At 43.0% G+C, this 12,500-nt stretch overlaps 1 protein-coding gene across 1 annotated transcript in view; it reads left to right on the top strand.

Moving 5' to 3' along the window:
* The first annotated feature begins 779 nt into the window (after positions 1-779).
* Positions 780-12,500, top strand: part of LOC115214847 — a 49,434-nt gene continuing 37,713 nt past the window's right edge. Inside the window, exon 1 of the mRNA XM_036505161.1 lies at positions 780-2,656. Within this exon, the coding sequence (XP_036361054.1) occupies positions 780-2,656 (1,877 nt within the window). The remainder of the gene's footprint in view (positions 2,657-12,500) is intronic.

The following is a 12,500-nucleotide window of genomic DNA, read 5'->3' as shown; positions in this document are numbered from 1 at the left end:
TCGTGGATAGATGATGGGTTGGATGTAGTGTTGATGAAAGAGCAATAACTCTTGGAATATGCATATACATCCATTACCTATTTTTCTAACTTCAATCACATTACTTGCATAGCCTGTCAAAGGGACTGTCAAAGGGACTGTCAAAGAGACTGTCAAAGGGACTGTCAAAGTGATGGAGACGCCGATGATGAGGACCCAATAAGGTTCCAACAATTAATTAGGGTTGTTCATCATTTTTAGGCGCAGGAGTGGCTGTGTGGTAAATAACTTGCGTACCAGCCACATGGTTCCGGGTTCAGTCCCGCTGCGTGACACCTTCGGCAAGTGTCTTCTACTATAGCCTCGGGCCGACCAAAGCCTTGTGGTGGATTATATATATATATATATATATATATATATATACATATATAAGACGGGTATCTTTCAGTTTCCAGTCTACCAAATCCACCACAAGGCTTTGGTCGGCCCGAGGCTATAGTAGAAGACACTTGTCAGGTCGCTCTAGAGTGCTACTGGTAACATGTAATCCAGTACAACCTGTTGCATGGTCGGGACGTCGGCGACTAAACTGACAACCCCACCAGGTTCGCTTGGTGAGGAGGGTGCTGTTGGACTCCCTGTGGGATGGAAAAATAAGACCCAACAAAGGGCGGATGAACTCCTGAAGAGTCAACGGCCATCCAACAAAATACCGGCCTGCCCGCCCAGCTAAAGCAGCACGAAGAACGAAGAGAAAAGAAAAAGGGCCTCAGTACCCTGCACGTCAATCGGGCCACTCCATGACGGCGGAGTGCAACTCGAGCGACGAGAGGCTGCTAAGAATCACAGGTTCCCGAAGGCCGTCATGGAACAGGACTAAACTTGTCATATGCACCTACAACTGCAGGTCTATGGCAGAGTGGCAAGAACTGAACCACCTAATGGAGGAGAGGAAGAAGATCAGGTGCGACGTGTTAGGGCTGTGTGAGACACGCTGGAAGAAGGAAGCGAGTATACGATGGCAAGATAGATGCATTGTGAGATTAGGAAGAGCAGAAGGGGCTAGATCGGTTGGAGGTATAGGATTCATCGTAAGTAAGGAATGGGCTTCGAGGGTCGCTTCTTGCCACTTCATATCATCACGGATTGGTGTACTAAATGTGAACCTCTCAGAGAAGGCCACCCTCAAGATTGTCCAGACCTATGCTCCCACAAGTGCCAGCGACGACGACGAGGTGGAAGAATTCTATCGACAACAAGACAAAGGGCTGGCTATGAAGTCCACTTACACTGTCGTGATGGGAGACTTCAACGCAAAGGTTGGACATGGACGACAAGGAGAGGAGTACGTCGGGAGATTTGGCATGGGAGAGAGAAACGAGAGAGGAGAACGTTTGGCTACCATGGCAGAGGCGAGGCAGCTCTACATCGAAAACAGCCTATTCAGGAAGAGGGAGAGGAAGAGATGGACTTGGATATCGCCGAACTCTAAGCACCGAAGCGAGATCGACTACATCCTGGTTGATAAGCGACGCATATTGCATGACGTCTTCGTCGTGACGCCATTCAACACCGGCAGCGATCATCGTCTGGTAAGGGCGAGGGTCGTCATCGACGAGAAGAGGGAGAAGATGGCGTTATATTTGGCGTCGAAGGGAAAACGTGTCCGAGTCTACAACGAGGCAAAGCTGCAGGAAGCCATCATGCAGGAAGACTGGTGCCAAGGAGACGACATAGACGATGACTACAACTCACTGATAGGGAAACTGAAGGAGTGTTTAAGGAAGGCTAAGGGTGTATGCCCAAAAGAAAAGAAGGGAAGAATCTCGGAAGAAACTACGAAGTTACTCGAGAAGAGGAAAAATATGAAGAGGACTATTGAAGATCACCTTGAATATTCCATTCTCAGCAGAGTGATTCGTCAGCAACTAAAGAAAGACTTTGAGGCATACCGGATGGAGAAGCTCTTGAAGGCCGCAGAGGAAAAAAAGAGCCTCAAGAAATGCAAGAGGGACATGGTACTATATAGATCGGAGGTGACGGCCCTGAAAAATACAGATGGAATACCGGTCAACGAGAAGAGCGAGATCGAAAAAGTTTGTGAAGACTTCTACACCAAGCTCTTTAAGTCTACCAGAAATGTCCAGCCGTTACCACCACTCCAACAGGAAGAACACGTGCCCCCTATCCTTGTCAGTGAGGTTGAAAGAGCCATCGGCTCGATGAAAAACGGAAAGGCTCCAGGGAAAGACGGTATACCATCGGAGGTGCTAAAGTCAGACAGAGAGCAGCTCTGGAAAATCCTCGCTGAACGATTTACGCACTATCTAGACGAAGGAAGAATTCCCTCGCACTGGAAAGAGTCAAATACCATCCTGCTGTATAAGAAGGGCGACAGAGAAGATCTAAAGAACTACCGACCCATATGTCTGCTGTCTCACGTGTACAAGCTGTTCACGAAGATAATTCTGAACAGGTTGTCACGTCGTCTCGACGAACAACCGAGGGAACAAGCAGGCTTGCGGAAGAACTACAGCACGATGGACCATATATTTACTCTAACGCAACTGCTTGAGCGAGCAAATGAGTACAAACTGCCTCTTGGCGTTGCGTTTATAGATTATGAGAAGGCCTTCGATAGCGTCGAAACCAACGCAGTGCTGAACTCGCTGCAGAGGCAAGGAATCGAACCGCAATATGTGCAGCTGCTCAGAGAGGCAAATTCCGGATGCACCACCGACATAGCTCTACTGTCATCACCCATACGAGTGCCGGTCGAGAAGGGAGTGAAGTAAGGAGATACAATCTCCCCAAAACTTTTCACTGCCTGTCTCGAACAGATCATCAGAGGCATCGACTGGCAAGGTGATGTCAACATCAATGGCGAGCTCCTCACTCACCTCCGTTTCGCTGACAACATCGTACTCATCGCTGAAAACATGGATCAGCTTCAGACCATGCTGACGGAGCTCGACATCAAAAGTTCTGCAGTAGGTCTCAAGATGAACCGCATGAAAACAAAGTTCATGCGGTCAGACAACGTACCAACAGGTCGAATGGTGATCGGCAGTGATGAAATAGAGGAGGTGAGGGAATATGTCTACCTGGGACAGGAAGTAAATATGTGCCGGGATATCAAAAAGGAGATCTCACGGAGAGTAAGGGCCAGATGGAAGGCGTTCAATCGCATAAGGGATGTGCTCAAGGGAAGGTTGGACAGGACCACCCGCGCCAACCTCATTAACATGGCAGTTCTGCCTGCAATGTTATATGGTAGTGAAACATGGGCTACCACAAAGAGAGAAGAGCAAAGACTGGTAACGGCTCAAAGAGCCATGGAAAGATCAATGCTTGGTATCTCGTTGAGAGAGCACATAAGTAGCAAGATCATCAGAAAGAAGTCCGGCGTGAGAGATGTCATCGCACAGTATACACGCAGCAATATAGATGGGCTGGACACGTCGCCCGGCTCACTGATAATCGGTGGACGCACGCAGTCGTCGAGTGGTACCCGCGTGAGTGGAAAAGACCACCCGGAAGACCTCCACGACGGTGGAGTTACGATTTCAGGAGGACGATTGGGATCACGTGGATGAGAAAGGCGCGATCCAGAGAGGAGTGGACAGCGTGCTGTGACCAGCGGTGTCAAATGGACGCCTGACGGACTGGTCGGTCAAAGTGATCAAAGTGATATATATATATACATATACATATATATATATATGTGTGTGTGTGTGTGTGTGTGTGTGTGTGTGTGTGTGTGTGTGTGTTGTGTATCGGTGTTTGTCCCCTCAACATCGCTTGACAACCGATGCTGGTGTGTTTAGGTCCCCATAACTTAGCGGTTCGGCAAAAGAGACCGATAGAATAAGTACTAGGCTTACAAAGAATAATTCCTGAGGTCGATTTGATTCAACTAAAGGTGGTGCTCCAGTATGGTGCAGTCAAATGACTGAAACAAGTAAAGAAAGCCGTATTTGTTTGCGAAGCGTAGCAACTTGCTGTTCTGGCTCTGAATTCTATAGAAAGTCGATAGAGATAAGCTTAAGAAGTGATTAAATAAAATATCAGTTGCTGTTATTGTTGCTGTCGTAGGCATCGTTATATAATCTCCCACGTCAGGAATAAACTTCTTAACATGGCTGGCATATTAAGCTCTATATTATGTCTGGCACACTGGCACACTCTGGAATCGGCATAGAAGGAGCACTGGACGTAACCTGGGTTTGCGTAGGGCTAGCCGTTCAAAGAGGGAGCACACACACACATATATATATAACGATAAGCTCCCAGTAAATAGGTTGGCACACTCTGGAATCGGCGCTGCATTCAGAACATAATCCACTGTGGGCTTATATATGTATATATATATTACTTTGTTTGCTAAATAAGTTCGAAAACTAGGTATAACCGTAAAAAAATAACAAGATAAAAGTTTTTATTTTTCATTCTCTTCGAAATTGGTCTTAAATGTGGTTTTGGTCGTTTTGGCTGCTTCTTCTAGCGTGTAAAACTACCTGTTAAAGGAAGTTTCTGTTGTGTTTAAAGTACACTATTTAATATATATATATATATTAAATAGAATGAGACGGGAATTCGTGCGCTCATATGCGCTTGTACGGTCGCACATTGGCGCACTTGATGCCATCTTTGAGAACGAGCGGGGCAAAGATGGCAAGAATGGAGACGATGAAAGAAGTCACCCCCACCTGGTGGACGCCCGGGAGGAGGTTTTGAATGAGAAACCTGCCCGGGAAGTGAACCCAGGTGCAAGTTCTCCAACCGGCAGCAAGGCCATGGAGACGGAGAACCCGGTGAGAGGTAGAGGGAGGAAGAAGAACTAAAAGAAGGACTGGAAGAGCTAAAGGAAAGAAAAAGCTCAAGCAGGACCAAAGAGTGAAACAACCAGGAATAGAAGTGGAACCGCAAAGGATGGAACCAAAAGCGCACACGGGTGTGTATGTTCTACCTGAGAGGTTCCTGCTGGCATGGAAAGGAAGGTGCAGGCTGCCGCTTTGCACATCGGGGACCCTGCCACAGAGACACGAGGCAGATGGACAAACCATCAACACAAAGAAAAGGGATGGACCACGCACCACCTGCCCCAAAGCGGAGGTACGCAGATGTTGTGGCGCGCCACAAACAGCCAACATGATGTTGTCGCGAAAGAGCAGCTGCTGAGCAACAATCTTTTTTGTGCATGGCACAAAAGATTGTACAGCAGCTGACCTGGCTTCATCAAAACAAAGCCCGCAGGTGGGACTACCCACTATATACATACCACCACAGCAAACAGACAACAGGATGGACACCGCCGGCAACAACGTACACCTCACCTCGATACTCCTACTGAACATCAGAGGACTGAAAAACATCAGTAACAGGACAAAGATCCCGTTCCTGAGAGACTTTGTTGCATGCAATCAAGCCTTATGCATAGCACTTACAGAAACGCACCTGAAACCGGACATAGCAGATGCGGAGTTACACATACCACAGTATGCTGTACTACGGACCGACAGGAAAGAAAGGAGTCATGGAGGTGTTGCTATGTACATCCGTGAGGACCTCACACCCCAGGTCCTCTTGTCATACTCAAACTCGGTGTGTGACACACTAATTGTACATATTAGGCAACTTGATGTAGTTGTGTGTGCTACATATCGCCCTCCAGATGCACCAAGCCATGTGGGCAAGTTTGAAGACTGCCTTATAAAAATAGAAGAAATTCTAACCACATTAGAACAACACATAGGTGTGCTTCTTATGGGAGACTTCAATCTGCCCAATGTCAGATGGCCCGAGGGCCTTTCTCTCCAGGAATGACAAGATGTGAACGAGGACAGGCGAGGTCCCTCCTGAACCTCATCAACACCCTGTACATGGAGCAGGTAATACTCCAACCAACCAGGGCAGGTACACACTGGATCTCTGCTTCACAAATGACATGGATCTCATCCATAATGTGAAAGTGACACCGACACTACTCTCGGATCACAACATGATAGAGCTGACCATGTACGGGCAAAAAGAGAGCCGGACATGCAGCCTACAAGAAACCCTCAAAATCTTTCCAGCTTGAACTACCATAAGGCAAACTGGAAACAAATTGAGAAAGAGATCCCCAAACAAAACTGGCCTAAATGTCTCTCCTCGCCAGACATCGACGTGAAACTTCAACAATTCATGTCTGTAATGCAAGCCATATGCTACAAATGTGTCCCAGAGAGAAAGGCCACTGTACACAAGAACAAAATCCCCAGAGAGAGGAAAATTTTAATGAGACGGCGTACGAAATTTTCAAATCGCCTAAACAAACAGATTGAAAGCAGTGAAAAGTCCCGCCTAAAAATAAAACTGTTGGAAATCGAAAAATGTCTGCAACTCTCCCATGAAAAAGAAAGAGCAGACAAAGAAGCCTGGGCTATAGAAAACATAAAATCTAACCCCAGAGCTTTCTACAGGTATGCCAAAGAAACAGCTACAGTGCACTGTAGAATAGGGCCACTCCTCGAAAAGGATGGCACACTTACAGGAAAACCAATGAGGGTAAGTGAAATACTGAATGAGCAATTCAAGAGTGTTTTCACTCCACCCCTTGGGCATCTCCAAATCACCAATCCAACTGACTTTTTTACCATTGCAGATATAAAATCAGGCGGCGACGATAGATTACATCGATATAAAGGAAGACGATGTAACCAAGGCTATAGATGAAATGAAAACAGACTCAGCTACTGGCCCCGATGGATTCCCGGCAATCCTCCTAAAAGCATGTAAGAGAGTCCTAGCAAGACCACTGCAGTTCCTCTTTCAGAGCTTCCTTGCAGCTGGCAAACTTCCAGGAAAACTGAAGGATGGTAAAATATGCCCCATTCGTAAAGGAGGTAGCAGAGCGGAAGCCAAGAACTATAGACCTATCTCTCTGACCTCACACATCAGTAAGGTCATGGAACGAATAGTCAGAAGGAAGCTGATCACCTTCCTTGAAGAGAATGACTTGCTGCCCGACACCCAACATGGTTTCCGACCAGGGAGAAGCTGTTTAACTCAGCTCCTACAACACTATGACTGGGTGCTGAAACGGCTGCTCAACCACTCAAATGTGGAAGTGATATATCTCGACTTTGCAAAGGCCTTTGATAAAGTCGATCATGGAATGATATGTCACAAACTGCGTGATCTCAACATAGTTGGAAAACTGGGAGAATGGCTTCATGACTTTCTGAAGGATAGAAGTCAGGTGGTAGTAGCCAATGGGCCACCTCCATTAACACACAATAGTGAGCGGTGTTCCGCAGGGCACTGTTCTGGGACCACTACTGTTCATAATGGCCCTCTCAGACATGCCCTCAGCCACGCAGAGAGCCACGATCACAAGTTATGCAGATGATACAAAAGTTTCACAGGCAATACAGAACCCTGAGGACACTAAACACCTGCAATGTGAGCTGGACGAAATATACAAGTGGGCTGAAAAGAATAGCATGCAGTTCAATGCTGGAAAGTTTCAAGCTTTATACTATCAGCATGCAAAAATGAATGCAATACCCAATGAATACACTGGACCCGGAGGGATTGCAATCCCAGAGGCACAATCAGTGCGTGACCTGGGTATTCACATGAGTGATGACGCGACCTTTCATGTACATGTTGCTAAACTGACAATGAAATGTAGACGGCTGGCTGGATGGATTCTTAGAACCTTTAGAACAAGAGAACAAGAAACCATGATGGTCCTCTGGAAGACACTTGTCCTAAGCCACTTTGACTATTTCTCTCAGCTATGGTCACCATCCAGTGTCAAGTTGATCACAACTTGAGGCGATCCAACGAAGCTACACAAAGAAGATAGCCTCTATGCAGAATGTAAGCTACTGGGAAAGACTCAAGAGATTAAAATTATATTCCCTGGAGCGTAGGCGGGAAAGATATGCCATAATATACATGGAAGATCCGGAGGGAAGTGTCCTGAACTTTGGCATCGAGAGTTACGCAAATGCCAGAACTGGGCGCCACTGCGTGGGCCTAGGACTCCAAACCTGCCATCAAGATGTAGGACAAGATTCTGTGATAGCCTGGGCTTCCGAGGCCCACAGCTCTTCAATATCCTCCCGAAGAACCTGAGAGACCTGCATGGGGTGGATACAGATGTCTTTAAAATGAAGCTGGATCTCTTCCTGTCAGGTGTCCCAGATGAACCAACTTCACGGCAGGAGGGGCAGATGAGGGCAGCTGCATCGAACTCTCTCATGCACCAAATAGCAGTTGCTAGAAAGCCTCCATGAAGTGAAACCAAGTAGCAACACCAAATGGCGGTGCCCCAGCATGGCCACAGCTCATAAGCTGAAACTAGAATCAATCAATCAATCAATCATATATAAAGTAGATGTATCGGTTTTTAAATCAAAGCTGGACATCTTCCTGTCAAGAGTCCCAGATGAACCTACCTCACGGCAAGAGGTGCAAATGAGAGTAGCTGTATCAAACTCCATTCTTCACCAAGTGCCACATATTAGACGAGGTTCGTCGTAATAACAGTGTAGCACAAAACGGCGGTGCATCAGCATGGCCGCAGCTCTGAGCTGAAACTAGAAAAAAATATATATATATGTATGTTGTATGTATGTATGTATATGTATTATACTATATATATATATATATATATATATATATATATTTATAATATATAGCATACACATACATAATATATAATATATAATATATATATATATTATATATATATATATATATACATATATATATTATATTGTATATATATATATTATATATTATATATATATATTATATATATATATATATATAGGGGTATTATATATATGGTAATAGCTATGCAACACCATATATATTTCCGGATCATATATATGCGTGGCCATATGGGCAATGTCTTATATATATATATATATATATATATATTATAGTGGATATATAGAATATAAATGAAATAAGCCTGTGTATATATGTATATATATATATATGTGTGTATATATTTGTATATCTATTGTTCCCATAGCATTATTGATAACCGATGATGGTGTGTTTATCCGTATATAGCGGTTCGGCTAAAGAGACCGATAGAATAAGTAATGGGCTTACAAAAAACATGAGTTGGTCCCGGGGTCGAGTTGCTCGTGGCTAAAGGCGTGTGCTACAGCATGCCGCACCAAAATGACTGAAACAAGTAAAAGGTAAAGAGAGAGAACCTATATATTATATATATATATATATATATTATATATGTATGTTTATGTATTTGTATTATATATATAGCTTACACATTATATATAATATATTATATGTATATATGTACATATATATATTATATATAAATAGATATATAATAATATATATATATTATAATATATATATCTATGGGTATATATTATTATATATAATAGATTTATCTATATATAATATATTAAAATATATGTATCATATATATAGTATATATATTATATATATATATATATATATGTATATATATATATATATGTATATATATATATTATATTATATATATGTATTATATATATATATATATATGTATATATATATATATATATATATATATATTATATATGTACATTATATATATGTATATATATATATTATATATACATATGCACTGCTTGTATCTTGAAGATGTGTCAACACCAACTTACACCCCTCTAGCCAATCTGTGGTGGAACACAATGGATGCTGGATATATACCAGAAGACCTTCTATCCCAGTCTGTTGTCCCAGTTTTCAAAAAAGGAAACAAATCGCTTGCCGTGAATTACCGTCCAATCTCACTCACCTCTCATATCATTAAGGTATTTGAGAGAGTGCTGAGATCGCGTATGACTCACTTCCTCGAGAGTCATAATATGCTGAACTGCAACCAGCATGGATTCCGTAATAGAAGAGATTGCCTGACGCAGCTACTGCATCATGTTGATGACATTTTGAGAGCCTTGGGAGAGGGATCCAACAATGATGTAATCTACCCTGATTTCAGCAAGGCCTTTGACAGGGTTGATCATAAGATTCTTTTGAGAAAGCTGTCCAATATTGGTGTCACTGGAAAGCTGCTGCAGTGGATCAAGGGCTTCATGTCTAACAGAACCCAACATGTTGTAGTTGAAGGAGTCAAATCCAGCCCAGCCAAAGTCAGCAGTGGTGTCCCACAAGGCACTGTGTTGGACCCCCTTCTCTTCATCATCTACATTAATGTTATTACTGACACCATCAAACACAGTAACATCAGAACCTTCGCTGATGATTCAAAGCTCCAGAAGGTCATCAATGGCGTGGATGACCGGTTATACCTTTAGTCAGACCTACTGGCTGTTGTCCAATGGGCGGAAAAGAATAACATGTTGCTAAACGAAGACAAATTCGAACTGATCCACTTTGGAAAGGAGGACGCTCTGAAACTCCCATACTCTCTTCCTTCTGGAGAAATTCTCATGGCATCCAACAACATCAGAGACCTGGGAGTAACAGTGGACAACAACATAAGCTGGGCTACACATATAAGCAGCAAAGTTGACATGGCCCGCAGAATGTGTTCCTGGATTCTCAGAACCTTCCAGTCGAAAGATTCCCACACCATTATCCTTCTCTTCTCCACTTTTGCCCGACCCCACCTTGAATACTGCTGTCCACTGTGGTCTCCCTACACGAAACAAAATATTATGAGAATTGAAGCTCCCCAAAAGTCAATCACAAAAAAGATAGATGGCATGTCAGACCTTGACTACTGGGGTAGACTAGAGAAACTGAAACTGTATTCACTCCAACGACGCCGTGAACGCTACATTATCTGTATGATGTGGAAAATATTCCATCAGCACTGTCCGAATGATGTTGGCATCACCTTCAAAATACATCCAAGGCTTGGACCACGTGCCATCCGTCCACAACAAAAATCTAAATCGCATCACATAACGACAATACGGCACAATTATTTCACCTCAATTGGACCCGCTCTCTTCAACATTACACGAGGACACGTCAAAAAAGAAACTGACCACACAAAATTCAAGAAGTCTTTGGACAAATTCCTTCAAACAGTCCCGGACAAACCACCCACACCCGAATGTGTCTCCGCAAACAATAACTCTCTGTTCGAATGGGCCTTGGTGCCCAAATCCTTAATTGAAAGACTTCGCCAGGTGGTGCTATTAAGTTAGACATGGCCTGGGCCAATACTGGCCAAAACCTTTCTAAGTTATTCTAAGTTATGTATGTATGCATGTATGTGTATATACGAGGGGGTGTATGAAAAGTTTTGAGCCTTGAAGTGTTGTACCTTCATCAGAAGTCTTGTACCATGTTTTGTTTCGTTTGAGGCTCAAGACTTTTCATACACCTCTCATAAATGTTTATGTGTGTGTGTGTGCGTGTGTTAGTATATAGAATACGATTGATTTCCTGTGCCTTTAACCTGACTCTAAATATTGGAGCTTTATTCTTGAGAAAATGCACTTAAAAGGTAAATACGTTACACTAGATTTTCTACACATTCTTAATGCTTTTACACAATTTTCTACGTTCCCCAATTACAAAATATACGACTTAAGACGATTTATTCTGGATAATCAATGTTAAACCAACAGCGTGACTAAGAATGTAAGGCTTATTAATGGACAAAAACTGAATGATGCCACTGTAGATCTCTAAATTACGATTTCTCAGTTCTTGTGACGGCATGTTATCGTTCTGTAGCTATATAGATCAGCCCAGAACGAACACTGTGTAATACCTTCAAATATTCAACTGTCTTGCTGAGACTACACTGTGCATTCCAATACACAATAGTTAATCGTATAATGTACAGCTGCTTGTATGAACATGCTTTCTCTACATTGTTGAATCTGTGGTGTCTCACAAGTCGATATTCTCACTAAGTGTTTGACTTTGAGAAAATAGAAGGCAAAGATATTTTAATCTTCATCCTACCCTTTCAAAAATTAGTGTATAGATTTGGACGGGGCCTGCATCTCCCAAATTATTATATAGCGAAGCTAAGTATAATTAATTGATAAGCTTTATGGCGTATTATCAATAATTTTCATTTTTTAGCAATATTATTGGTATTATTTTTAGTTAATATAAACGAAAAGCTACAATTAATTACGTTAATTGTTCCCGTCGATGATTTCCGGTTATAAGCAGTAATATTGAAGTCTTCGGAACTGAAAGAGCAAGTCAACGAAGGAGCCTCTATACGGGACACTTGATCTGCTAGAAATAGCAGTCGACCACTTTTGAAGTTACTCTCTCATCTTAAAATAAGAATGGCATATTAGATAATGTAGTCCTCAGACACAGATTGTTTGAAAGGGGGTGGGGACAAGCGAAAGACTGGATGGTCATGACTAGAATGTCTTACATTTCGGGTCTACTCGACCGGTACTGGTTTGGGGCAAAACAACAATCTCTCAAACAACCTGATTAAAGTTTACGGGTTACTTGTGACAACTGCTTGAAAATTATAGAGTTATGTTCCTTTA

Source organism: Octopus sinensis, linkage group LG8 (assembly GCF_006345805.1).
Source record: "Octopus sinensis linkage group LG8, ASM634580v1, whole genome shotgun sequence".
In the NCBI taxonomy this organism is placed as follows: Eukaryota; Metazoa; Mollusca; class Cephalopoda; order Octopoda; family Octopodidae; genus Octopus; species Octopus sinensis.
This window is presented reverse-complemented; position numbering and strand designations above follow the sequence as displayed.